Source organism: Embiotoca jacksoni, unplaced genomic scaffold (genome assembly GCF_022577435.1).
Source record: "Embiotoca jacksoni isolate LCO1_2020_lvr unplaced genomic scaffold, fEmbJac1.0.p SCAF_16, whole genome shotgun sequence".
Taxonomy (NCBI): domain Eukaryota; kingdom Metazoa; phylum Chordata; class Actinopteri; family Embiotocidae; genus Embiotoca; species Embiotoca jacksoni.
In genome coordinates, this window is record NW_027185296.1 from 11,791,931 (window position 1) to 11,819,203 (window position 27,273).

General features: G+C 41.3%; 2 protein-coding genes across 2 annotated transcripts; both read left to right on the forward strand.

Moving 5' to 3' along the window:
* Positions 1 to 2,404: 2,404 nt before the first annotated feature.
* scinla (scinderin like a) lies at positions 2,405 to 12,266 on the forward strand. The gene is made up of 17 exons (XM_069150954.1): positions 2,405 to 2,433; positions 3,577 to 3,766; positions 3,896 to 4,050; positions 6,302 to 6,463; positions 6,565 to 6,714; positions 6,857 to 6,943; positions 8,291 to 8,423; positions 8,631 to 8,719; positions 8,828 to 9,040; positions 9,121 to 9,254; positions 10,137 to 10,227; positions 10,655 to 10,825; positions 10,926 to 11,100; positions 11,190 to 11,305; positions 11,447 to 11,524; positions 11,620 to 11,680; positions 11,762 to 12,266. The coding sequence occupies exons 2-17, from the start codon at positions 3,589 to 3,591 to the stop codon at positions 11,887 to 11,889; spliced, it is 2,121 nt and encodes a 706-aa protein (XP_069007055.1). The 5' UTR covers positions 2,405 to 2,433; positions 3,577 to 3,588; the 3' UTR covers positions 11,890 to 12,266.
* A 12,274-nt stretch (positions 12,267 to 24,540) lies between these two features.
* On the forward strand, positions 24,541 to 26,574 carry LOC138198531 (retinol dehydrogenase 8). Its single transcript, XM_069149973.1, has 6 exons — positions 24,541 to 24,637; positions 24,904 to 25,065; positions 25,215 to 25,394; positions 25,475 to 25,568; positions 25,999 to 26,182; positions 26,338 to 26,574. The coding sequence occupies exons 1-6, from the start codon at positions 24,541 to 24,543 to the stop codon at positions 26,572 to 26,574; spliced, it is 954 nt and encodes a 317-aa protein (XP_069006074.1).
* The last annotated feature ends 699 nt before the right edge of the window (positions 26,575 to 27,273 follow it).

A 27,273-nucleotide genomic window follows, 5' to 3' on the forward strand; every position in this document is an offset into this window, starting at 1 on the left:
GTTATTCACTTTTGAATTGTCATGAAGTCGGGAGACTGACAATTAAAGACGGAGTATACCTGAGGCTACGTACACCTTCTGCATCTAAAAGTTGGTTGTATGTGATGCATGTAGAAGTCAGGTAGACCAGGTAAAGTAGTCAATATGCCATTCTGCAAGTGCATGTAATACAAATCACTGCTTCTCTGAAGCACTGTGATGTGTTGACATGAATCCTTATCCTTGGGAATTTCATCCTAGACCTCAGAATTGATATCTAATGCCAGCTCCATTTATGTAGTGAGGTGGATAGTAAGAGTAACGTCATGGTGGTGGATGGAGTATGTCAGATCAGTATACAGCAGACTGGGGTTGCTTTCAATTAACATTCATGCCTTTTGCTGGCGTCTTGCCCTTTTGTCCTCATCAGTCAGGGCAAAAACTTTCAACAAGTTCTTCACAAATAGAAAAGGCATTAAGACAGGTATAAAATAAATATTAGACAATATAAAAAGATAGAAATACATAAAAATAAAAAAAAATTTAAACGTAAAACTGAGCAATTCAATAACATTTTTCTTAGAGCGCTAAATCACAGCAGTAATCTCAGGGCACTTAACATAATAAGGATGAGACCTTACAACATTATAGAAAGAAGCCCAACATGAGCAACATTTACAGAACAGGAATAAACCTCAGACAGCATCAGGCTCAGAGGTGGGCAGCCATCTGCCCCGAGCTGTTGGGGTGAGGGGAGAGTGTAAAGGGAAAAGAACAGCATAGAGAGACAACAAACAGTAAAAACTGTGCAAGTTGGTGGGGCCAGTGAGCTCAAATTAGAAACATGTGGCTACAATAGAGGGAGACAGGGCAAGGAAGAAGAAGCACAAACTAGCAATATTCATGTAAATATATATTAACAAGCAAAGCTGCTCCCTTGTTTTATTTCTCTATCAAATAAGCCTAAAGTTGGAATTCAGGGACTGTACTGAAATGTATGTCTCTGTTTTTTTTCTCTTCTGCACGTAGGCTTCATCTGATGGAAAAACATATTGCTTTATAGAAATGTTTTAGGTAAAATGTGTATTTTCATTTTTGCGAAGAGTAAGATGAAAAAAAGTGAGACATGCCTGCAAAAGTTTTACTCATGTATTTGATTCATGTATTTGCATGTATCCCTTGTTCAACCATGCAAGATGTTATCCCTGTTATGAGACATTGCCATACACTTCCCAGCAGTGTGTTAGCAAAATTCTGCTCAGGGCTGCGGTTGTGTCTAATTTTGTGGATCCACCAGTTATGATAGCCAGCCCATATATATCCTTAACAGTGATGCAACATGAAGTGCAAGAACTTTTTAGCTCCACTCAAGTTCGAACAAGTAGCCTGTAGTTGGCAGCCTTTGTGCTCATCGCCTTTGTTTTGGGTGTGTTTTGTCTTGTGGAGGCCCAGATAGGGACTGAGTGAACTGTGTGTACACTGCACAATGAGGCAGAATGTGCTTATGCAGCTCTGAGTGATGGAGCCAGCCCTAACGTAGGCGACCCTAAAAGAGGAGAGATTTGTACCTTTGTTTTTTTGGTACATTGCCACATGGGAGTCGTGGTCACAAACTTATTCTGCTGGCAGGCAGATTAATCACACCAACTCAAAGATTTTTCACAGACCTCACAGATATAGCCAGGTGTTGCCATGACAGATCCACTGCTTTGTACCCAGGTAACAGATGACTCAGCATCCCATATTAGGTCCTGTGGTTTTTTTGCATTTCAGAACTTCTGACTCATTGAAGTGGTAGTTTTTGGTCAGAGTAATGATAAGTGATACAGAGCAGTGTGCGCCAAGACCACCAGAAACAAGAACAGTTTGTATCCACAGGCTGTCACTCTACTCAACACATAACATGTGCAATATCACTGGACCTTTTTGCACTACACCGAACCGCATCAGTACCATTTGCACAAAGTGCAATTGCACCATTGTTTAGGTGTATTTATGTTTCTTAACTGTATAAAAGTCTATTTATGTTTTGTATGTCTATTTATAGCTGTCTATTTTTGTTTTTTGCACAATGAGAGAAAACAATCAGAGTAAAATTCCTTGTATGTGTTAACATACCTGGCCAATAAAGCTGATTCAGATTCTGAGTTCTGGAGTTTCCTTTTTGGTTACTGGCAACCATTCCTTCATTTTTCTAAAATTTGAGCCAAAATCGTTTAAAACATGTTAACTTCTGGACCATGTATTTAGTACTTGACAGGCTTTTCTGGTTGTTCAACCTTTGCTCTGCATGGAAGGAGTTTTTCGGGCCTTTGCAGACTGGGTTTGGTCGGGACGCGACCGGACACGCCTCTCCGCCTGAATGCGGATGTTCCTTCAGCCTATATAACAGGCCTGAGTGCAGGCAGCGGCGCACCTTCTTCACACCCAGCATCTGACTTCAGTCCTCAACAGGTAATACAAAACTTATTTTTCCCTATCTGTAATGACAAATAATTGTGTTAAATGCTTTTGAAAAGTTTCTGTAGTTTTCACATTGCATTCATAAAACTGCAACAAGTCCCTGCAAGGCTCATCCTACATCGAGGAGGTCTGCCTGGTTTTAATATGGCATAATATGTTTGGATGTATTTTAAGTTGTAGGCCATTTAGGACATAAATAATGCATGCATACATTTATTTATTTTCACCTGGTTACTAGCCAATATGACTAGAGGAGAAAAAAAAAGTTGTTTCTTGCATCAAACTATACTGTATATATCTTTATTTCCCACTGTTGGGTGTGAAATTCACAGGGTAAAAATGTCATTAATTAATTTTTGCCAGTGGGGAGTGACTCTTCATTCCTCCAAATATCACATTGGCACTTACTTTGCAGTTTGGCAGTAGGAAGAGAGGACACACCCTTGTAGATCAGGTTATTTTTTTACTGAGCACTACAAGTACCTGTATACAGGTTAAGCAACAGATGCTGCAAAATAAATGCATGATGAATCTTGAGCAAACAGAACTTTTAATGGAAATTGAATAAAGCAAAACAATGCACTATTGAAGAAATAGTATAACTGCTTGATTGAAGTTATTATTTCTTTTTTGACTTGCATATCACGTGACGATAAAAAAGACATAGGGATCAGCAGCTTTTCCTCAGTCAAATTGATGACTGAGGATAACAAGTGGTGATAACTTGACCTCAAGATTATCAGGGCCTGATTTCAAACCTGCATAAAACTAATCAATACATTAATACATTTTTGTCAGAGTGATGGGTTATACTCCAAAATGTCAGAAAATAGTGAGAACTGTCAGTTACAATTCACTTAGGCCCAAGGTGATGTCAACAAATTGCTTGCTTTGTCCAATTAATTGTTCCGAAGACAATCAGTTTCACAAAAAAAGCATTAACTCCTCTCATTCCATAACAGCGACTACAGAGAATTTCCTGCAATTATAATCAAAACATTAACATTCTATCAATCAAGAAGTGGATTAATCAGTTGATTGTATGAAACTGTTAACTCCTGTATTTTAAGGTTAGTTATTTTCCTTGCTGTGACCTGACAGGTTACTTGTTAATGAAAGCGTGTCTCCTCTCAGACCACCAGCACTATGGCATACAAAGAGTTTGAGAGCGCAGGGAAGAAGCCCGGCCTGCAGGTGTGGCGGGTGGAGAAAATGGAACTGAAACTCGTCCCTACTGAACTCCACGGAGACTTCTACAACGGAGACTCTTACATCGTGCTCTGCACCACCCTGGCTCCTTCCTACAACGTTCATTCATGGATTGGTATTGGATTTTTTGCTATCAACCTTAAAGCAAACTTAGAGTTGTAACAAAATTAAATTGCCCGATTCTTTCTCTATAAACTCTGTTTTTGTGCAGGCGCTCACTGTTTTTTTTGCTGTTATCTGTCAGGTGATGAAGCTTCCAAGGATGAGAGTGGGGCTGCTGCCATTTTGATAACACAGCTGGATGACCATCTAGGTGGAGCTGCAATACAGTTCAATGAGTTTCAAAACCGAGAGTCACTCACCTTTCTGAGCTACTTCAAATCTGGCATCAAATACAAGGTGAAATATGCATGCTTTCATGGTGGTATAAATCATATACAACATATATTTTCAACAATACCAAAGAGATATTAATTAATTACTTTGTACCAAACAACAAAAGCAAATCTTGAGCTCACGAATGAAAATATGAATGACCTAACCTGAAGGGGTTGTGTGAGTATTGTGTTTATATAGGAACAGTTTGGAGTTATGGCAGGTTGTCCCCTTGGGTTTCCCATTAAAGGTTTCCATGGAGAGCTTGAATCAGTGAACACGGTGAGCAGTAATACGCTCTCTTAATGCCAAAACATCAAATGGTGTCAGATGTTTTAAGCTAAAGTAGCCATTAGGAAACAGAAAAACAGTCTTGTGTTTCAGTACCACAGGCAGTTTAACTATGAAGTTGAATTACTAATCTTAAAACAGAATTAGATTTATTGCTTATTAGGTTTTCATATAGAAGGACTTGCATGACTATCAAACAATACAAGAGAAAGGACAATTAACTAATGAAGTGAAAAAAATATAACTGCTAATCAGGAGACAAATATAGATAAAATTGTGTGCAAGTGAGTGTCTGCTATAGAGTCGATGTCTGTGAGGTTCCTGCGGCCCTTTTAAAGATTTGTTTTTGGGCATTTTTGCCTTGTATTAACCGTAACAGTGAGAGACATAAAAATAAGGGTGGGCGAGTGACATGCAGAAAAAGAACAGCTGGACAAGTTAAAACCACACTTAACAGAAAAACAAACATCTGAACAAACATTAGCATAATAAAAAGCATACTGCAACCAGCCAACAGGATGAGATCGAGATGTTTTGGAGTTGTTATATCGTCCATCTTTATAAACAGTCTGTTGTGGCCCAAAGTTGCACAAGTGTGATGAGCATCTCGGTACCTCATGGAGGAAACTTGGAATTTATTTTTTGGAATATGCTCATTCAGGCCAACTTTCATTTGACTGAAAGAGGTGCCATCTTGTAATCTGGTATCCAGTTCTCCTTAATACACCCATGGATTTACCAGGGTACTTCCTCTCACTGAGCGCTGCATAAAGAACACAGTTCTAATACTGAGTACGATTTGTCATTTGGAAACAATCCTTAGAGGTTGTTCTCCATGTTGACATTATTGCATCACATCATTTCTGCAGATTTGTCAGTTGCAAATTAGTGCTGCATATCTCCTAATTAACCACACCCAAAGGTGTTACACCAAATTGTTAGACCAGTTTGAGATGACCTTTGTTTGTGACATGGTGCATTATCATGCTAGGGGGAGCTATTAGAAGATGGGCCGCAGCATCCATACTGGATAGCTGTGTCATTCGACTAAGAAGATTCCCCACACCATTACTCCATGAAGGTGACTCTGTGTGAGCACAGCTCAGCTCAACTGGGCAGAGGAATATGGCTCCTAACCAGGTTTTAGAGCCCTCCATGAGGGAGGCACGGTGGTGCAGTGGTTAGCATTGTCGCCTCACAGCAAAAAGGTTCCGGGTTTGAATCCGGTCCTGGGCCTTTCTGTGTGGAGTTTGCATGTTCTCCCTGTGCTTGCGTGGGTTCTCTCCGGGTTCTCCGGCTTCCTCCCATCATCCAAAAACATGCACCTCAGGTCAGGTTACCTGGCGCCTCGCTAGTGGCAGCCTGTTGCAGCAGCTCCCCCCTGAGAGCCCCCCTGCTATAGCGAAGAAATTTCCCCTCGGGGATTAATAAAGTGAAATAAAATAAAAAATAAAAAAAATGAGCAGGGATCCCAAGTTCAGAACCACAGGCGAAGCATAGAGTCCAGAAACAGGTGAAATTGTAAAAAAAAAAAAACACGTGCTCTTAATGACATTAAAACTTATGGTTTTACAGGTATTATGTGCTAGATCATTTTGTGGACAAGGGCATTTACTTCCTAGAATAGCTGGTTGCAGAGAATCTAAAACCAATATAAAATAATGTTTAAATCAGTGCAAGGAGCCACAAGCAAGGTTTTAAATAGTCTTTTGTAGTCTTTTAATTGTTGCTCAAACAAACAAGTCAGCATGAGCTTTAGATGTAAAAGGATTTTGTCAAGTCAGAACTGAATTGTCAGAAAGATATGTGGGAAGATAATTAGAGCATACAGACATCAGAGTGGTGTCAGTCTTCTCATCTAACCCATTACAAGAAAGCAAATAAGCAGTTTTCTAACATGTATTCCTTTAATAGTTGGCTTTTCTTTAAAAATCTAAATACCATGCAGCTGTTGTTTATGGAATAGTTTGACTTTTTTTTACAGAAAGGTGGAGTAGCCTCAGGCTTCCAGCATGTGCTGACCAACGACACCTCTGCCAAGCGCCTGCTGCATGTTAAAGGTCGTCGGGCGATCCGAGCCACAGAAGTGGACATGTCGTGGCATAGCTTCAACAAAGGAGACTGCTTCATCATTGACCTCGGAGAGGTGATCTAGAATAGGAACTATGTACCCAAAAAAGTGTTGCAGTGTTTAACTAAAATTAATTTTCATCTTCTTTTCCTCGACCACTCTCTGTGGAATGATAGGACATCTACCACTGGTCTGGCAGTGAGTGCAATCGCTATGAGCGCCTCAAAACAACTCAGATGGCCAAGGATATCCGTGACAATGAGAGAAATGGCCGTGCTACCATACACATGATTGATGAAGGTTCTGAGCCAGAGGCTGTCATTAAAGTGAGCTTTGACTTATTTTCTTTCTTTTTTTACAATTTTGAATATGAAAAAAATTCTGGGAATGATTGTGACTGTGATAAAGAATTTATCAGAGTCCTTTGAAAGCTAGGAATTATCTTAAATACAGAGTGTTTATTTTTAGGAACTCGGACCCATGCCCACTCTCCAACCAGGAAGCTGTGATATAACTGCTGAAAGGACCAAGAAGAACCAGGCGTCTCTTTATTTGGTAGATACACACATATAGTGTGGTCCTAAAGTCTGAGACTTCGAGTCAGGAGACTTTTATTTTACATTCATTTTGAACTTGATGCAATTGTTTTTATTACAAATGATGACGTAGGCTTAACAGTTTGAGTACTTTTTTTTTAAAGATGCACGTGAGTTTCAGAATATCTTAGTACTTGTTTGCCCCCCTTTTGCTTTAATCGCAGCAGCACTCCAGCTACATGGAATTCACAAGTTGTTGTGGCGTTCCAATGTGTCAAAGACCTTGTTGTGATGTCAGGAATACCTGACTTTCTCAGTATTCATGTTCTCCATAAGTGGGTTTGAGGTCAGATGACTGGAGGAAAGTCCATGACAGTCAGTCCTCCTTGGTCTTCTTTGGTTTTCAACTTTGAGCGTGTTTGGCCTCATTATCCTGCTGAATATTTCTCCACTCTCTCTGTGGAGAAATATAATATATCTCTGAAGAATGAAGTGCTACTTCTCATTGGTCAGGGTGTTGTCAATTCAGGGGAGATGTTCAATACCAGAGTAGGAAAAACCCATAGACTTGAATATTTCCTCAACCACTCCATTTCACTGTGGGTTTGATACACTTCAGTACCATCTTTACTGACTGTTTATCATCCTCTATAAAATGCTAGTATGTCTTAACCACCCCCAGCGTTTATTCTTGTTTCCCCTCCTGAGACATAATTAAGAGACACTACTCCACCCCTGAGACCACTATTAAACAGCCTTCTTTTGACAGGACGTTGGCTGATTGAAGGCAAACTTTTTATCTGTAAAGAAGTTACTTTACTACCTCTCAGTGAACGAAGCTTGATGTATTGACCTTCTGATGTCGTGGTTACATTCTGCCTCATCATGCTTTGGATATAGCTGCTCCCATTTCTACAAGGTGTTTTTGAGTGGCATGCAGTGGCCCCTCAGATACCTTCAGACTAGCCATAATTTGATGCTAAGAAAGCCTTTCTTTGCTTAAAATAACAATCTGATTTATGACACTTTCATTAGTTCTGATGCCATGTTTCCCACTATTACAATGCAATAATAGTAACTTGAGCTATTTTTTTTTTTATAACAGGTGAACAATGACTACAAGTTGATTCACTTGAACATGCCTCTGATGAGTTGATCACATCAAATCAGACCTTTTGCACAAAGGAGTTAAAATTGGCATTCCCACAAATTTGCTTCTGTTTGATTGCTGACCTGTAGATAGTTTGAATCTGAAATATTTCTTCTTCATATTACATGTCAGAACTTCTTTTGTTTTTAAATGTTGAAATATCTACAGATTCAGATGATAAATGTAGATGTTTTGGATCATCCCTCTTCATTATAGATTTCTGATGCTGCTGGCTCCATGAAGACAACTCTCGTGGCTGATAAAAACCCCTTCAAACAAGACCTGCTCTCCATGAGTGAATGCTACATCTTGGATAACGGAGGAGATAATACGATTTTTGTCTGGAAAGGTAGTAGACTTTTGGACATTTCATTTCTGCGATCTTTGTTCTTTGCATACTCTCTTTTTAGCATATTTATTAATGTTGAGTTTGTTCATAGCAACAAGTTGTCAGCACTCTGACTCTGATTCCTCTTTATTTAAAAATAAATGAGTAATTCATAGATCTTACCAGAATTGGACATTTTTAACCACTGCACCACACCCCAAACTGCAGGGCCGAATGCAAATACAGATGAGCGCAAAGCAGCACTGTCTGCCGCAAACAAGTTCATCAAGGACAAGAATTACCCCACAAAAACTCAGGTAATGTCATCAAGTCTGCCAGCAGAACTTCATCCTTCCTGTCATGTTTTCCTATTAACAGTATAAATATACTTGCTCTCCTATGTACTGTCTTCCTGCCCTGGACAGGTCCAGGTAATACCAGCAAAGAGTGAGCCTCCCCTGTTTAAGCAGTTCTTTTTTAATTGGTTGGACAAGTTTTCCACATGCTCTGGTCAAACCTATACCGTCGGTCGCATTGCCAAGGTGGAACAGACTCCCTTCGACTCCTCCAAACTCCACAGCAACAACCTCATGGCTGCCCAGCATGGCATGGTGGATGATGGCTCTGGAAAAGTCCAGGTATGGTCACAAACTTATCTACTGTTATGCTTTATCTTCAAATATCAATGTGTACATGTGACAATGGTGGGTGTCTGTAGATTTGGCGTGTGGAAGGAAGTGATAAAGCACCTGTGGACCCATCCACCTATGGACAGTTCTTTGGAGGTGACTGTTACCTGGTGCTGTACTCCTACAACGATGGAGGCAGACAGAAGCGTATCATCTACACTTGGTGCGTGCATCCTTTTTTAGCACAGTCTGTACTCCACTGCCCTTTATTTAGGAAAATTAGTCAAGTGAGCATAATACAAGCTTAATAAATAAAGGTTTTAGAAATAGATTGTGACAGAGCAAAGTGCAGAGCATACTACTTTTATTGTGCCATGATTTTTAATACAACATCATGCAATAGCAGCACAAACAGCAGCAAAATATGCAGTAATGTGAAAGAGTACATCTCATGGAAATCTTTTACTTTTTTTGACAGAAGTGGACAAGCAAACCTTTGAACTCGTTGATACAGTGCCTACAGATAAAGATGGGACATTTGAACAATACCACAAAATAAAATGATGTTTTTCATTCATTCATTAAGTTAAAGGATCAACATGTTTTATATTCTTCTGTGGAAAAAGAAAGCACACCCATGACCCCAGACCCGAATACTGCCCCCTTTAGCTATTTGTAGGCATTTTGCATTTTTCACCAGTCTCTGACATCAGCTTGCAGATGTTTTTGACCACTCTTCCATTCAAAATTCCTTCAGGTCCAAGATGTTTGAAGCTATTCTTGAATGCATGCTGGTCTGACAGACTGATGGGCACAGCATGGCTAAAATGTATCACCATCTGAACACTCAAAAAACATGTGGAAATACTGTTTGCCTTGATTTACTTTTTTATTACATGGAGAGCATTTTGAACCTCTCGTACAAATTCCAAAATTTAAAACCAACTGCCCATTGAGCATTGAGTATTGGACATTGAGCTTTGGGCGTCATCAGGTCAAGGACTTTTGTAAATCAGCATTGCTTTTTAGACTTAACAGTGAGTATCGCCATTCATTTTGTTGGAAGTTTAAAGGAATTCTGATAATAACTGCAGCTTTGCTGTAGGCAAGGGCAGAAGTGCACTCAGGATGAACTGGCGGCTTCAGCCTTTCTCACTGTCAACCTGGATGATTCCATGGGTGGAGCAGCTACACAGGTAAAATATTTACTGTAAAAAAATGTTTTAACTACAGTAGGCTATTACCCAGGTTTGTCAACATCTTAGGAAATATGTTTACTCCACAATAGTATGTGAAAAGAATGATGGCACTCATTCATCTATTAATATATGAAATATGGAGCTAGTTTGTGGTAGGTGGATTTTAGAGCCTTCAGACAGCACCAGACTAGTTGTTTTCCCCTGTTTCCAGTCTGTAGCATAGGTAAGCTAATCAGCTGCCAAATGGACAAATGTAAGAGTGGTATCCATCTTCTCGTCTAACTCTAAGCAAGACATTTGAAGAACCCCCTAAGTATCTAACTATTCCGTTTATAACTTATTCAATTCAAGCATAGCAGGGACAACTTTGATCACCCAGGACTTCATTCAACATGAAGGCTGAGCTACTGCTGTGTCTCTGCAGGTTCGGGTTACTCAGGGCCAAGAACCCCCTCATCTTGTGAGCTTGTTTAAGGACAAGCCTTTGGTCATTCACCAGGGCGGGACATCCCGTAAGTCTGGTGACAGCCAGCCTGGCAGTACACGTCTCTTCCATATCCGCCAGAGCTCCACCAAAGCCACACGAGCTGTTGAGGTCAGTCTCATTCATTACATTATAACACATGTAAATAAAATGATGCTCTCTAATTAACAGTTGAGACCATTTCTCTCTTTCTTTGTGTCTCATGATCCAGGTGGAGCCAACTGCTGCCTCTCTGAACACTAATGATATGTTTGTGCTGAAGTCACCTGATTCCCTGCTGCTGTGGAAGGGACAAGGAGCAAGTCCTGAGGAGATGACTGCCGCTAAGTATGTTGCCAGCCTGCTTGGAGGAACTGCCACTGAGGTGGAAGAGACCAAGGAGCCAGGTGAGTGCTAAAAACAGAGCTCTGATCTCTGTAAGACAGTGGTGTAGAATATTTCCTGTGAAAAAATGTGGTTCTCTCCCTGTTGCTAGCGGGTTTTTGGGCACCACTGGGTGGGAAGAAGGACTACCAGACCTCCAAAACCCTGCAGAAAATGGTCAGACCTCCACGACTGTTTGGCTGTTCAAACAAGACTGGCAGGCTGATTGTGAGTATTCAAGTTTAATGTATTAAGGTGAAGTAGCTACTTATTAAATTTTGACATCATGTTTCTTTTTTTTTTTTTTTTTACCAAAAATTTGTACTATATAAAAATAAACACTATGTATGTGTGCTTCTCAATATTTAGGCAGAGGAGGTACCTGGTGACATCACACAGATCGATCTGGCAACCGATGATGTCATGATTCTGGACACCTGGGATCAGGTGTGACACCACTCTTCAATGTCTTCGTTTATGCTTGTGTATATCTCTTTTTATTCCTCTCTTGCTCTAATTCACTCAGTTATTTCTTTCACCAGATCTTTGTTTGGAAGGGAAATGATGCTAATGAGGCAGAGAAAACTGGATCATCTAAGATCGGTAAGTCAAACAAAAGCATTTGAGATGTGCAGAAGTTACATATGATCTCAGTTCACAAATATGTCCTTGTTTTCCTTTCAGCCCAAGACTACATCAATTCAGACCCCTCTGGCCGCCGTGGTATCCCCATCACCACCATTAAGCAGGGAGAGGAGCCACCTTCCTTCACCGGCTGGTTCCATGCTTGGGACCCCAAGATGTGGGACTAAGATCTTCTGAAGTGCGTGCAAGCCCGTACCTAAAAAAACAAGTAGAAAAAACACAAATAAGTTTCATCTGCCAAACCTTAAAAGTCTGAATGCTTAACAACTATTTTGGATTTAAAAGCATTATCGACATGTAGGACATCGTGAGTTTAGAATTTTAAACTTCTCTATAGATGGACGGCAGCTTGTAGGTGCACTGAGCAATAAAGACTTGACATTTTGCAACACTGTTTTTAGAATAACACAACAAAGATTAAAATAATTACATAAGAACAAAAAGACAGAATCTTACTGTTCAGAATCTCATATTGAACTTTTGTTGTAAAAGTTTTGTCATTCTCTTCTTTGCTCATCAATAAACGGACAAGTTTTTAATTCAATTCAATTCAATTCAATTCAATTCAATTCTATTCTATTCTATTCTATTCTATTCTATTCTATTCTATTCTATTCTATTCTATTTATTTAGCACCAAATCACAACACAGGTTATTTCATGGCACGTAACACCTTAAAGTCCTTACAGCAGAATTTTACAATATTATACAGAGTAACCCAACAATTCAACAATTCCCACATAAGCTAGGAGTGAAAAAATACTCTTTCAGGGAGAAAAAACCAACAAAGGGAAGGAAAAACTCCCTTTTCACAGGAATAAACCTCAGACAGAACCAGGCTCAGAGGTCGGCAGCTATCTGCCTTTACCGGTTGGGGTGAGAGGAGAGCAGAGAGAGAAAAGAACAGCATAGAGATACAAAACATGAACTGTTGGTGGGGCTGGCAATCACAGAGCAGAGACATGCAACTCCATGGCTGGGTGCATCTGCAAAAGAAAGAAGAGAAACTACGCGAGCGAAGGAACTGAATGGAAAGGCAACAGACAATAAGCAAAAACTATGGGAGAGAAAAAGCATGAAGTTAATGGAATGCAATGGTGAGTTTTGAGTTATAGAGAGTGAAAGAGTAAGAGAAAAGAAGCTCAGTGCATAACAAGGTCCCCCAGCAGCTTAGGCCTATAACAGCATAACTAAGGGATGGTTCAGGGCCACCTGAGCCAGCCCTAACTATAAGCTTAATCAAAAAGAAATGTTTTGAGTCTAACCTTAAAGCTAGAGAGGGTTTCTGCTCCTCGAACACAAACTGGGAGCTGGTTCCACAGGAGACAAGCCTGAAAACTGAAGGCTCTGCCTCCCATTCTACTTCTGGAAACTCTAGGAACCACAAGTAGACCAGCGTACTGAGAGAGAAGTGCTCTGCTAGGATTATATGGTTCTATAAAATCCTTAAGATACGATGGAGCCTGGTCATGAAGAGCTTTGTAAGTCAGCAAGAGAATTTTTAATTATATTCTTGATTTAACAGGAAGTCAATGAAGAGAAGCTAAAACAGGAGAAATATGATCTCTCTTGCTAAATCCCATCAGTACTCTTGTTGCAGCATTTTGGATCAGCTGCAGGGTTTTTAATGAGTAATTTGGACATCCTAACAGCAAGGAATTACAATAATCTAGTCTAGAAGTAACAAACACGTGAATGAGTTTTTCTGTGTCACGCTGAAGAAGGATTTTCCTGATTTTACTAATATTACGTAGATGAAAGAAGGCAGTTCTGGAGATTTGCTTTATATGGAGCTAAAGGACAAATCCTCATCAAATATGACTCCAAGGTTCCTCACAGTTTTGCTGGAGGCCAAGACAACGTCATCGAGAGTAACGAAGTGATTACAGAAAGAGTTTCTGAGGTGTTTAGGACCAAGTACAATAACTTCCGTTTTGTCTGAATTTAGAAGCAGGAAGTTTTTGATCATCCAGGCCTTTATGTCTTTTAGACAGGCTTCAAGTTTTACTAACTGATTGGTTTCATCTGGTTTTATAGAAAGATATAGCTGAGTGTCATCTGCATAACAATGGAAGTTGATGCAGTGCTTCCTGATGACATCTCCTAATGGAAGCATGTACAAAGTAAAAAGTATTGGGCCTAACACTGATTTGTCTGGAAGACTCATTGTTTACATGAACAAACTGGAATCTATCTGATCTATCTATCAGATAGATTGGTTGAGGTTAGGGTTGGAGTTTGGCTGTCCACAATACTGAGGCTGATCTTGTCTGATGTCTGACGTGAGCGTATTGCGTCGCTTCCTGTCTACAAACATTGTGACTAGTGTTACTTCTCTCTGCTATTTCAGCTTCTTTTCCTGAATTATATGTATCTTAACTCTCTCCACACTTCTTCTAATCTCAAGTTCAAACTCACGTTTGCTCTTCTTGAGCAATTCTACTGTTAAGTCTTTGACCAACGTTCACTTAACTTGGCGTTTTGGTACTGCTAGCTTAGCAGTCAGCAATGGCTTCCCTCTCTCCCTCCACCTCTTCTGGTTTTTCCTGCTCAGTGTGTGACATGTTTAGTCACAACCCTGTCTCCCTTAATGATAATGGTAGCTGTAATAAATGTAGTGTAGTTAGGGCTCTGGAGGGTCATAGAATTAGAATCGCGGCTGTGCACCATGCTAAATAACCAGCTAGCTATAGGAGCTCCTCAGGGAGCTGCCCAGGATACAGGCCGAGTCAGCCGGTCCCTTTTTGAGTGAATGAGTTGTACCACGGAGACAACTTCCTCTGGTTCATGACTCTCTTCTTCAGAGGGGCGACATCATCTAGAGTTGTAGCAGAGATACTGCAGTGTTTTCTACCAGATGATCCACTTGTGTGGGACTAAGATCAACGTAGATGTCTTCCACTGCTTTAACACACGGCATCGAAGAGGATAAACATGTAACTGCTTCCTTAAACTTGGCCACGGCGTTATCTGACAGACATCTACTGTAGTGGGATTTATTCCCACATGCTGTGTCGTCCATTAATGTAACTTCAGATGTTAATAAGAAGTGGTCCGACAAAACAGGGTTTGGAGAGACTGAGACTTCCAGATGACCTCCTCCGATGAGCTCCTCCGATGAACTCCTCCGCCTCCCTGTTGGTCAGCATGAATCCAACCCGGTGAGCCTCCAGAGCCCCGAGGTACGGTACCCCGAGGTACTGAGGTACGGTACCCCGAGGTACTCCATGTACTCCAGGTACCGTTCTCGTTAAAGGAGGCCGGGTTCTAACTGAACATGTCACCGACCATGTTGGACTTGGGCTCCTGCTCGTACAAAGCCAATATGTGTCAGCCCCCAGTCCTGCGTGTTCTTTAATGAGGCAACAGGAGAAGATGTCAGGCTTCAAGGTATTTATTTAACAGCAGAACAATCAGTTTACAGAGCTCTGGGTCCAGATTATGTTTCTCTGACCACAACAGAGTATGTGTCAGTTCATGAAGTCTGACTGACTGTCTCTCCCTGACCGTCTTCTTGTAGTAAAAAACACAGTGCCTTGTGCAGTTGAGCTGTCCTCTGTTGATTTGTTGAGGGGGTCGTCTTCAGCAGCTTGGTCCTGTTTTATGACTCAGAAGAGATCAGAACAATAGGAGGTGAAACTAACGGTGGTAAATCAACCGTACCGTACCGTCGTACCGTAGTACCGTACCCGGTGGTCTTGTTGTTTTTGAACAGCAGTAAACTGACCACATCAGTATCGCTGACCTATATCGGCACAGCCTGTTGCATAGCCTGAGGAGTAATAATTGATTAATACGAGATTGCATATCAGAAATATAATATGGCATACATATATTGTATTGTAAGCAAAGACTAGCATATAATAGCACAGCAGGAACAACATGGGGCAGGGAAGACGTTGCTAACTGCTAAGCTAGCGGTACCGAAACACCAAGTTAGTGAACGTTGGTCAAAGATTTGACAGCAGAACTGCTCAAGTAGAGCGAGCAGAGTTTGAACTTGAAACTAAAAGAAGTGCAGAGAGATTACGGGACGTTTAATTCAGGAAAAGATGATGAAATATCAGAAGTAACGGAGTGACAACTTTTGTAAACACGAAGTGACGTAATTACGCTCGCCGAACGTCGATCAAGGGGCGTGGCTCAGCCGTCATAACTGGAGGGTGAATGGGCGTGGCCTATTCCTTATGACGCGACATCAGGATGTGGCTTTTCTCGTATATTGAGTGATCTCAGTACAGCTTGGTTGGCCAGTTTTAATACATACAAGGAATTTATTCTCAGTGTGCAAAAAAAATAAAAACAGACAGACATCAATAGACATAAACAGAAATAGACATATATACAACATAGAAATAAAGAAACAAATATATACATATCTACACAGCCATGAGTTTACTGAAACAGTATGAAGAAAGGAAAGTTACACGTTGTGTAAAGCAGAATGAGAGGATATACCGTGACTCAGAGAAGGACATTGAACGTTTGGGGAAAAAAGTATTTAATACCAAGAAACATACGGATAAATTAATAGAGGAGTTAGAAAACATTGACGCAGGACAATGTGGCGACGATTATTATGACATAGTGGCTGATTTAGAAAAACAAATTGCAAGTAGCAGTAAGACTCTGGAACAAGTTGGATCAGAGTGTGATAATGATTTCCCTGATTTACCTCAATTCCAGAACAAATTCACAACACTGAGAAAAGATGTTCATGTAAAAGACAATGAGATTAAATTACTGAAGAAAGATCAGACAGAACTAAAACTGAAAATTATTCAGTTACAAAACAAGAATTCCTGTCTCAAAGAAGAGACGACCGATTTGTTTAAACGTTTAGATAAAGAAAAGAAATCATTGCAATTAAAATGCGATCAGGGACAAAAGGATCTCTCCAAAGCTCAAAAACAGATAGAGAAACAAAATGAAATAACAACAAAACAAGCTGTTGCTGTAGACAAATTGATTGAAGCAGTGAAACCACCACCACCACAGGGAGTCCACGTTACACCCATCTCTAAACATCCCCATTTTCAGACCATGATGAAAAAGCATGACAAACACATTTTTACTCTTGAACAGGACAGACGTGTTAATCAGGGAATAGTGGACGATCTCCAGAAGGAGTTAGAGGCTGAAACAGCCAGAGAGAAGACTTTAGAAGGCAAGGACAAAAAGACGAGGAACGCATCCGATACGTTGCTTATCAGAAACCTGAAGATGGAGAATACAAGTCTTCAAGCCCAACTTGAAAACCTCAGGGCACGTTCTCAAAATGTGGCTCATGTGAGAACGCGTATATTGAAATTGTGAGCGAAAGAACAACGTGAATTTGAGTTGTCACCTGAAAAATATAAGCACAAAGAAACTCCCTTAAAATTCCAAACCAAATCCAGATTGATTTCCTCCCCAGCTGCAATGCATTGTGTTGTACCCCCCCCCCCATCACGTTGGATCTTCTCCCCACTTCTCTGACTGGCCACTCCTTCCAGCCGTGTCTTCTCTCAACAGAGTCCCACATCACCTTCTGTGACCACAACAAGGTTTGATCCTGCTGCTCAGCTCCTCTTCAGGGCTTTTATTTCTGTGGCTGTGGGTCCAGATCATCTTCATCTTTCATTTGTTTTCTCCGGGTGCTCCGGTTTCTTAAGAAAAACAACCAGTGATTCAAAATGTAAAAAAAATAAATATTATCTGTAAATATTATTCTTGATTGTTTGTTTGTTTAAATCCTTGCACTATTGTTTAGTTAGTTTTAATTTAATATTATTCTATTTTATTGTATATATATTGTGCATTTTTACTCTTGTTTTATATCTTTTCCTGTACCTACATGCCTATAAAAAGTATTCACCCCCTTGGATGTTTCACCCTTTTGTTGCTTTTATACATGAAATCATGGTCAATATAATTCAGCTTTTTTGACAAGAATTTGCAAAAAAAACAACTCTAATATCAAAGAGAAAATGGATTTTTACAAAATAATGTAAATTAATTAAAAATATATAAGGTAAAGTAAATGATATCATAAATATCCCCCCTTCAGTCAGTATTTAGTAGATGCACCTTTGGCTGCGGTCACAGCAACTGAGTCTGTGTGGATGTGTCTCAATCAGGCTGCCACATCTGGACTCTGACATTTTCCTCCATTCTTCCTTGTAAAACAGCTGAAGCTCCGTCAGGTTGCTCGGGGATCGGCCGTGAACAGCTCTTTTTAAGTCCAGACACAAATTCTTGACTGCATTGAGATCTGGGCTTTGACTTGGCCGCTCCAGAACATTCACCTCGTTGTCTTTGAACCATTTCTGTGTATCTTTTGCTGGATGTTTGGAGTCGTTGTCTCGCTAGAAAATTTAATAAATAAAATAAGTCATCTTTCTGTTGCAGACTGAGTCAGATTATCCTCCAGGATTTGGGGATATTTTTCTCCATTCATGTTCCCCTCTACCTTTACAAGCCTTCCAGGGCCTGCTGCTGAGAAGCCTCCCCAGAGCATGATGCTGCCACCACCATGCTTCACGGTGGAGATGGTGTTTGTGGAGATGTGCAGTGTTTGGTGTTCACCAAACATAGCGTCTAGTCTGAAGGACAAAAAGCTCAGTTTTTGTCTCATCAGACGAAAGAACCTTCTTCAACTGACCTTGGAGTCTCCCACATGCCTTTGGGTGAATTCCAGGCCAGATTTCATGAGCTCTTTTCAACAGTGGCTTCCTCTTTGCCATCTCCCATACAGCTTCGACTGGTGAAGAACCTGGGCAACAGTTGTTGTATGTACAGTCTGTCCCATCTGAGCCACTGAAGCTTTCACCTCCTCCAGAGTGGTCGTAGGTGTCTTGGTGTTCTCCCTCACCGGTCTTCTTCTCGCCCGGTCACTCAGTTTGTGAGGACGGCAGCTCTAGGCAGATTTAAACAAGAGCCATACTCCTTCTATTTCTTAATGATGGATTTAACTCTGTGGGATGTCCAGTGAGTTGGAAATCTTTTTGTAGCCATCTCCTCACTTATACTTTTCAATGATCTTTTCTCTGAGTTGCTTCAAGTGTTCTTTTGTCTTCATGTTGCAGTTGTAGCATGAATACTGATGAACCAGAGACTGGACCTCCCAGACAGGTGTTTTTATACTACAATCACTGGACACACATCATCTGCACTCAGTTGATCTCCATTTCACTAATGTGACACTGCTGGCATCAACTCACTGGACCTCTGTTGGATTAGATCAGTCACTTTAAAGGGGGTGAATATTTATGCAAACACTTATTACACTATATATTTTTAATTAATTGATATTATTTTGTAAAAATCTGTTTTCACTTTGACATGAAAGAAGCTTTTTTTTGCAAATTCTTGTCAGAAAAGCCAAATTATATTGACCATGATTTCATGTATACAAGCAACAAAAGGGTGAAACATCCGAGGGGGTGAATACATTTTATGGGCATGTATAATGCTGCTGTAGTGAAAGAATTTCCCCTTGGGGGATTAATATATATAATCTATCTACCTACCTACCTACCTACCTACCTACCTACCTACCTACCTACCTACCTACCTACCTACCTACCTACCCACCCACCCATCCATCCATCCATCCATCCATCCATCCATCCATCTAAATCCAGATATTTCACAGTACTGTTCCTATACTCTGTGGCATTTCTATAACTATATATATCCGATAAAAAAAGCAGTGTGGAGTCGGGGTCACGTGTCGGTGTCACGGGACCATGGTCCTCCCCAGCAGGCAGGGTCTCCGGTCTCTCTCCCCACCTGGCTCCAGGTTCTGTAGCTCCAGCCGTCGCGGTGGTCACTTTGGGTCCAGCGGTTGTGGTCGGTACGGCTCGGAAGACGGTTTTGTGTTCTCCGGGAGCGAACCGCCGTCCGGTGCGATTCGTAGATCGGCTCGTTAAACGTGCAGCTGCTGTGTTGTGTGTCAAACGGCCTCGTCCGGACCGACAGCGGTTCTTCAGGCTCATTGGACCCAACAACACTGAACAAACTGCTTTGGCTGAAGTCTGGTGGAGCCAAGGGAGCGAGCTGGTGGCCGGCAGTGGGAGAAAGGAGGAGAGCTGGTGCTGCAGCTGCTGGACCTGGGGGGCCGTAAAGAAAGTTATTAAACTTATAAAAGACGTTCTGTACACCGAGATGGTTTTTAATACCGTAAATAAAGTTATTAAACTTATAAAAAAGTGTTCCCGGGCTTCTTTTCCAATGACCGCCCGTTTAGTGGAGTTGATCGGCCTCCCTGTGGGGCCTGAAGTGGCAGCATGCTTCCCAGCCTGTGAAGCGCGCATGCGCAGGAAGATTTAAACCGCGTTTAAAACTTTTTTTGCAACACATTTATTTTATTTACTTTGAATGGCTTCAGTGTTTTACAATCATTAGATACACAAATAATCATTGAATAAAAATGTTGTGTTGATAAATAAAAGAACATGATCATATGTGTGATTATTATATATCCAACCAAACACTTTCCGCTTCAGATACCAAACATGTTTTTCATAAAATAAAATAAAATCCCTGATTTTACCATACACTACCTCAAAAAGGGCAAACTAAAGCAATACTATTTTAAAATCAAAGAATACTTTTATTCATCAGAGCACAAAAATCAGCAGAGGTAGACGCCTAGAAACTGTTTCTGTCCTCTCTCTGTTTTCTGATACCTTCTGTCCATTTTAATATTCCACCCAGTTCACTCGCTAAAGTCAATAAGCCTCATTCACCAACCTTTCTTAAGAAGAAATTTCTTCTTAAAACCCTCTGACCACCACACACACACTGACCACCACTCACACACTGACCACCACACACACACTGACCACCACACACACACACTGACCACCACACACACACACACACACACACACACACACACTGACCACCACTCATACACTGACCACCACTCACACACTGACCACCACACACACACACACACACACACACACACACACACACACACACACACACTGACACACTGCCCAAATAAGATGTTTGATGCAGCAGCTTGTCTGCAGTGACTTCATGGTGTTCCAGAGATGAATACGTGTCCTGCTGTTGAAGCTCCATCTGTGGTGGCTGCTGTCCTCTTTCATGTGTCCGATCTCTTCCTGCATTTTGAACTCTTTTGTTCTCCATCCATCTCTTGTTGTGGAGGTTCAGCTGTGGGCTCGTTAGCTTCTCTGTTGTTGCTTCTTGTGGCTGCAGCTCTGGTCAAACCTGTCCGTCTCTATTTCAACTGGAGCCGTGCGATCAAGGTGATGTGGCTCCGCATTGTTTTGTTGGAAAATCTGAAGTATGAGTCCTCACAGGTTCTTCGTGCTTCGTCAGTCTGTCTCACTGAGTGTGTGCCTTCTGTCCTGTTGTCCTCCGTCAGGTCTCTGTCTCAGGACCGCAGCAGTCTGACCGTGGACAGACCTCCTCACTCAGCTGCACAAACACAAGGAGCTGGCCAACTACTGCAGCCTGCTGCAGGAGCACTACCACCAGAGCTACGTCAGGGGTGAGCTGCTCCCAACACGCACCCTGAATACTGCTGACAGCTGACTCACACAGTTTTTACCCTTTTATATCTTTAGTCTGTAACCCACTTTATTAGAATACAAACCTGAAATCTCTCATTTACAGAAGCATTCGGTCTCCAATCTGCAGTCAGATCCTGTTCTCTTTACCCACCTGTGTGCGGTGCACTCAGACTCTTTTCGTGGTGTTGTGTTGCAGCCTCATGCTAACATTGTTTCTGTAAGTTTTTACTTTGATGCTGTGAGCTGTGAAAACGTACGAAGACAGACGACATCCTCAGCAGTAGTTTATCAATCAGGCCTTCGTGGTGCAGCAGCTAGAGGAGGTTAAAGAGTACCCATACTGATCCAAGGAAACCGTCAGGACACCACAGGAGGGGAACATCTGTAGAGAGGCGTGAAGAAGTCTGATGGAGCTTCACATATGACAGGAGGAGTGGGATTAATTTATCCAGGCTTTTAAAGCTGTAGAGGTTTCTACAGTCTGCTGAATTAATGGTCTGAATACTTTTGTTCTTGAGAGATTTCAGTTTTTGATTTTGAATAAATATGCAAACACTTCTAAAAACATGCTTTTCCTTGACATTATGGGTTATTGAGAGTAAAATCATGACAATATTTTTTTAATTACATCCATTTAAAATCAAATCTACAGCACAATAACGTGTGTAAAACTGAAGGGTTTAAATAAACCTGAAGTTAACTGGACGTTTGCTGAATTATTACAAACAGATTCTTTATTCCCGTCAACCTCAGATTAAAAATGTGTTCATGCTAATTTGTAAATGTCTTCAATGTCAAAATGCTATAACTGCTAAACATGAACATGCTAACATTATCATTGAAAGTCTTTCACTTCACAGAGCTGCTAGCAGGGCTGTGCTCTCTCAGGCTTGTTCAAAATAAGATTCAGTAATTTCCTAAATCCTCTGCTCACCGTGATTTTCCTTCTCCAACATTAAACTCCAACAGCAGGAATAATGAATTTCACTCTGGTTTCCTCCCTGTGCTCCTCAGGTGTGTACCGCAGCCTGCAGCAGTCCTACAGCATCAGCTCCCCGGATGTCCTCATGGCCATGGACTACTGTGAGGAGTCCCTGCAGGAGATTGACGTCACGTTCTTCCTGCAGACCCTCTGTGGACACATCCGGGTTTTCAGGGAGCACGGCAAGGCTCCGGGCTGGGGAGGACATACAAAGCCTGCGAGGAGCACTGCCACCTTCATCATTGGAGAGGCCGAGGAGGAGCAGCCAGAGGACAGGGCTGCCATGGCCTCCTAATGCAGGTGAGAACAGGATTCAATAGTACAGCCTGTCTGCTCCCTACAATTCCTACTGGTGTCAGTCTGCCTTTCTTTCCTATCCATACAACCATGAACACTGAGTTCAGACTCCAGGCTGACTGATGTCTGCTGCCAGTGTCCTGTGACCTAACACAGCTGTTAATGATGTGATATTTCTGCTGTTAGTGTTGACATGGAGGACGTCAGTGAAGCTGAATCTAGAGGGAAGTCCTCTGCTCCTCCATCTCCACTGATCCCACAGTTCCCTCTGAACCTGCTCCAGTCACAGCCCAGGTGTGAGGTGTATCCAGACCTGCACAAAATAATCCAGGTAATGTCTGAAGTCCTCCAGTCAAATGATTTATACCTGTTCCAGACTTTGTTATTCCTTTCTTCTTCGACTTGTCTCCTAATAACCAGTGAGTTCATGAGCGAATAAACTAACAAGGTTTAAGTGATGTCATTTATATTTTCTAATAATCATCTGACAGGATAAATTCATGGAGATCCTGTCTCAGTATTTCAAAAGTGTGCCCTCCAATCCACACTACTTCTTCTACTGCCCACCGTCCACCAAGAAGGAGGTGAGCTCGTTTTACATGTCTTACTGTTCACGTGTCTCCTCTCCTCTCCTCTCCTCTCCTCTCCTCTCCTCTCCTCTCCTCTCCTCTCCTCTCCTCTCTTCACTGGCTTCCTGTGAAATCAAGAATAGAATTTAAAATTCTCTTGATGACTTACAAAGCTCTACATGACCAGGCTCCATCATATCTTAGAGATCTTATAGAACCATATAATCCTAGCAGAGCACTTTGCTCTCAGAACGCTGGTCTGCTTGTGGTTCCTAGAGTTTCCAGAAGTAGAATGGGAGGCAGAGCCTTCAGTTTTCAGGCTCCTCCCCTGTGGAACCAGCTCCCAGTTTGTGTTGGAGGGGCAGAAACCCTCTCTAGCTTTAAGGTTAGACTCAAAACATTCCTTTTTGATAAAGCCTATAGTTAGGGCTGGCTCAGGTAGACCTGAACCAACCCTTAGTTATGCTGTTATAGGCCGACGCTGCTGGGGGACCTTGTTACATGCTGAGCTTCTTTTCTTTCCTCCTACTCTTTAACTGACTCATACCTCACCATATTTTTCTCTCCCATACCTTTTTCTTATTATCTGTTGTCTCCATTCAGTTCCCTCGCTCGCGTAGTTTCTGTTCTTTCTTTTGCAGATGTCCCGTCATGGAGCTGCATGTCTCTGCCCTGCGCTTGTCGTCTCCACCAACAGTTCTTCTCTTCTATCTCTATGCTGTCCTTTTCTCTCTCTGCTCTCCTCTCACTCCAACCGGTCAAGGCAGATAGCAGTCCACCCCTGAGCCTGGTTCTGTCGGAGGTTTCTTCCTGTTAAGAGGGAGTTTTTCCTTCACTCTGTTGGAGGTTTTTCTCCCTTAAAGAGGAGGGTTTTTTTTCCCACCTAGCTTATGTGGGAACTGTTGAATTGTTGGGTTTCTCTGTATAATATTGTAAAGTCTTGCTGTAAGGACTTTAATGTGTTAAGTGCCATGAAATAACCTCTGTTGTGATTTGGCACTATATAAATAAAGTTGAATTGAATTGAATTGAATTGAAGTACGATTTGAACCAGTCTAATGCAGTTCCTTTGATAAGCATAACATCTTCCAATCTCTGTAATAAAATCATGTGATCAATTGTATCAAAAGCAGCACTGAGGTCTAGAATTAGAATGAAACTCATTATTTTCTAATTGGATTGTTTATTCAAACAAGAGCATGAGCTTTTGCTGTCAAGTCTAATCCACATAATACAATTGATGGCAACAATGACTTTGTTATCATTAGCTTAAATCCAATTAAAGTAATCCGGCCATCTGCGCAAGTACAAGCTGACTTGCAGATCAATGGATTAAGGAGTCTTAAGTTTTAAAACGGCCTTCATGCCCGTGTCCTCCCTTCTATTGTTCTCTTTCATTTCCTTCTGCTGGAGCTGCAGGACTGACATTAACCAGGCACAATGGCAAAGAAGGTGGTTCTAATCACAGGCTGCTCCTCTGGAATTGGCCTCGCTTTGGCTGTGCGCCTTGCAAAAGATGAGAAGAAGAGGTTCAAGGGTAATTTCTTTTTATTGGCTTTGTCTAAACTTGCTGAGGTAGAAAACCTGATTTCTGATAGTGTTAGGTGTAAAAGAAGAACAAGAAATTAAAGAAACATCGCATGTGTCTGTACTGCACAGGTGTCACATTGTTGAAGAAGAAGAGAATAGAGGAGAACAGGAGGTCAAAAAGGATAGGATACATACGTTTTCTTTTTACAAAAATTGGGGAGTTTGAATATTTGGATGAGCAAGAAAAAATGTCATGAATGTCTTTTGTTTTAGTGTATGCCACCATGAGGAACTTGAGTAAGGGTGAGACACTGATTGCGGAAGCAGGTCGAACTCTGGGCAGCACCTTAAAGATCAAGCAGCTTGACGTGTGTGACGAGGACTCCATCAAAGCCTGTGTGGACAGCCTGCCTGACCGCAGGGTGGACGTTCTCAGTAAGTCTGCACTGTTTGGTTCAAAGCAGACAGAAAACAAATTGAATCTTACAAATGCAGCTTTAAGGAGAATTATTGTTGCAGCTATGCATATATTTATACTGTAAATGCCTTGATAACACTTCTTACCATTCTTAAATTCCTCTCAGTAAGTAATGCTGGAATGGGTCTGATTGGACCCATCGAGTGTCATTCTATCGATGAGATGAAGACTGTCATGGACACCAACTTTTTCGGGCTCGTGCGACTACTGAAGGAAGTTCTACCTGACATGAAACGGAGGAAAAAAGGACACATTGTGGTCATCAGCAGTGTCATGGGTATTCAGGGTGAGGCGCCATGGCTTCTTTTCACCATAAGAGCACTGGTTTAAGATAAAGTGTCTTAACAGTGTCTCTCTCTGTTTTAGGAATGTTATTCAATGATGTCTACGCAGCATCCAAATTTGCAGTGGAAGGCTTTTGTGAGAGCTTGGCAGTACAAGCCCTGAGGTTCAGTCTGAAGTAAGATTTTGATTCTCTTACACTGCTGCCCCTGCAGAGCACAAAGACATTCTCCTTCACGGCTAACATGAAAAGACCTGTAAACCAGCCCTTGTCTATAATTGGTACATCAGTGTGGTCATATTGCACAACAACTTGCTTCACTGCTGAGAGGAAAGTATGTGATGAAAACCCCAACCATAGCACACCCTGGTTTTAAGCAAGTTCCAACATAACATCATTCAGTAACTTCTTATTAAAAGGATAGCTATGCAGGGCAGTTTCAAATAGGAGCAGAGAAAGAGGGGCATGCATTAAACACCCAAAAATGCCATTGCAATATATTAAAAGTAATATTTGTTTACCCTTGAAGTTGGTATGCGGCATTTCAGTTTCTTATTTGGAGGTTGGTTACGTTTGTTCTGTGCTTCTTCTCCTGTTCCTTCTTCAGAATCAGCCTGATAGAGCCAGGTCCAGTGATAACAGAGTTTGAACGGAAGGTTTATGAGGAGGGTTTGAAGATTGATCTGAGCAGAGCTGACAAAGTGACAGCCAACATGTTCACAAACATCTACTTGAAGAACTACAAACAGATGTTTGAATCTTTTGGGCAGACTCCACAGGATGTAGCCGAGGTATAGTATTGTTCAACCGCAAACATGCTTCATCTTATTATATGGCATTAATTAACAACATGAACATGAATTAAAACTCTGTAACATTAATTGATGCTCTGCATATAGAGACAAATTGTATGGAAATGTGGTTTATGTTTGCGTTTTCCTTCCAGCATACCCTCAAGATTATCACCATGAACAATCCCCCTTTCCGCCATCAAACAAACACCCTGTACACCCCGATGACCACACTTAAATATACTGACCCCAATGGTGACCTTCCAATTGACGCATTTTACAAGATGGTGTTTGAACATGACAAGGTCTTCAACGCCAGCCTGAACTTCATCAAGCTTTTGCGCTGGAGAAGTCGGAAGAGATTTTCCTTGGACAAGGAAAAGGGCACCTGAGAGATGCATTTGTTTTCAAGCATTTTTCCTTCCTTTTGTAATTAAATGCTAAAACAAATAAAGAGATGAAATAAATGAAAAGTCATTTTGTGGTAACAATTTGCGATCTCTTCACATGTAAAGCGCTCGCTGCAGATTTTAAACCACACCCTGCTGCATTCAACTGACGACCATAACAATCTTAAGTCGTTAAGCCTCTAGGCACTACATTACACAATTAGTAAGTAGTAAACAAAATTATGAAAGCCAGTGGCAAATGCATGCATCGGGTGAAGTAGTTCAGATAGTTCAGATAGTTCTACAGCCTTATTGAGGACTTTTATGTGTGTGTTTTTTTTTTTTTTTAAAGACATCACTTTTGCTCACCATATTCTTGGTGTCGGTGGTGTCCTGCTCACAATGTGGGCTTCATTGACAATTGGAATACTTTCTGGGGAAAATCTGTTCTGATCCGGAGAGATGGATTCATCCTACTTTGGATGGTGCAGTTTTTCTTTCTAGAAACATGGCCATGTCTCTTAATACCCCTTAAAACAAGACATCCCAGGGTTGATGCCAGGACACAGAGTTCCAGTCTTACACGCTCCTCTGCAGCTTCTTCAGAGCTGTCACTCACCGAAAACTCTTAACATCCCATAAAGGTTGTGTCTGTTCCCAAACCACCTATACTTAAAAAATTCAACAAAAGATGTATCAATA

What these genes read in the sequence shown, in the direction of transcription:
- LOC138198531 (XM_069149973.1), top strand. Translation starts at nt 24,541, where the DNA reads ATGGCAAAGAAGGTGGTTCTAATCACAGGCTGCTCCTCTGGAATTGGC. An exon ending in CCGCAGGGTGGACGTTCTCA is followed by an intron (nt 25,066 to 25,214) that starts GTAAGTCTGCAC and finishes AATTCCTCTCAG; the next exon opens with TAAGTAATGCTGGAATGGGT. An exon ending in CAGTGTCATGGGTATTCAGG is followed by an intron (nt 25,395 to 25,474) that starts GTGAGGCGCCAT and finishes TCTCTGTTTTAG; the next exon opens with GAATGTTATTCAATGATGTC.
- scinla (XM_069150954.1), top strand. Translation starts at nt 3,589, where the DNA reads ATGGCATACAAAGAGTTTGAGAGCGCAGGGAAGAAGCCCGGCCTGCAG. An exon ending in AGCCAGAGGCTGTCATTAAA is followed by an intron (nt 6,715 to 6,856) that starts GTGAGCTTTGAC and finishes GTTTATTTTTAG; the next exon opens with GAACTCGGACCCATGCCCAC. An exon ending in GGAAGAGACCAAGGAGCCAG is followed by an intron (nt 11,101 to 11,189) that starts GTGAGTGCTAAA and finishes CCCTGTTGCTAG; the next exon opens with CGGGTTTTTGGGCACCACTG.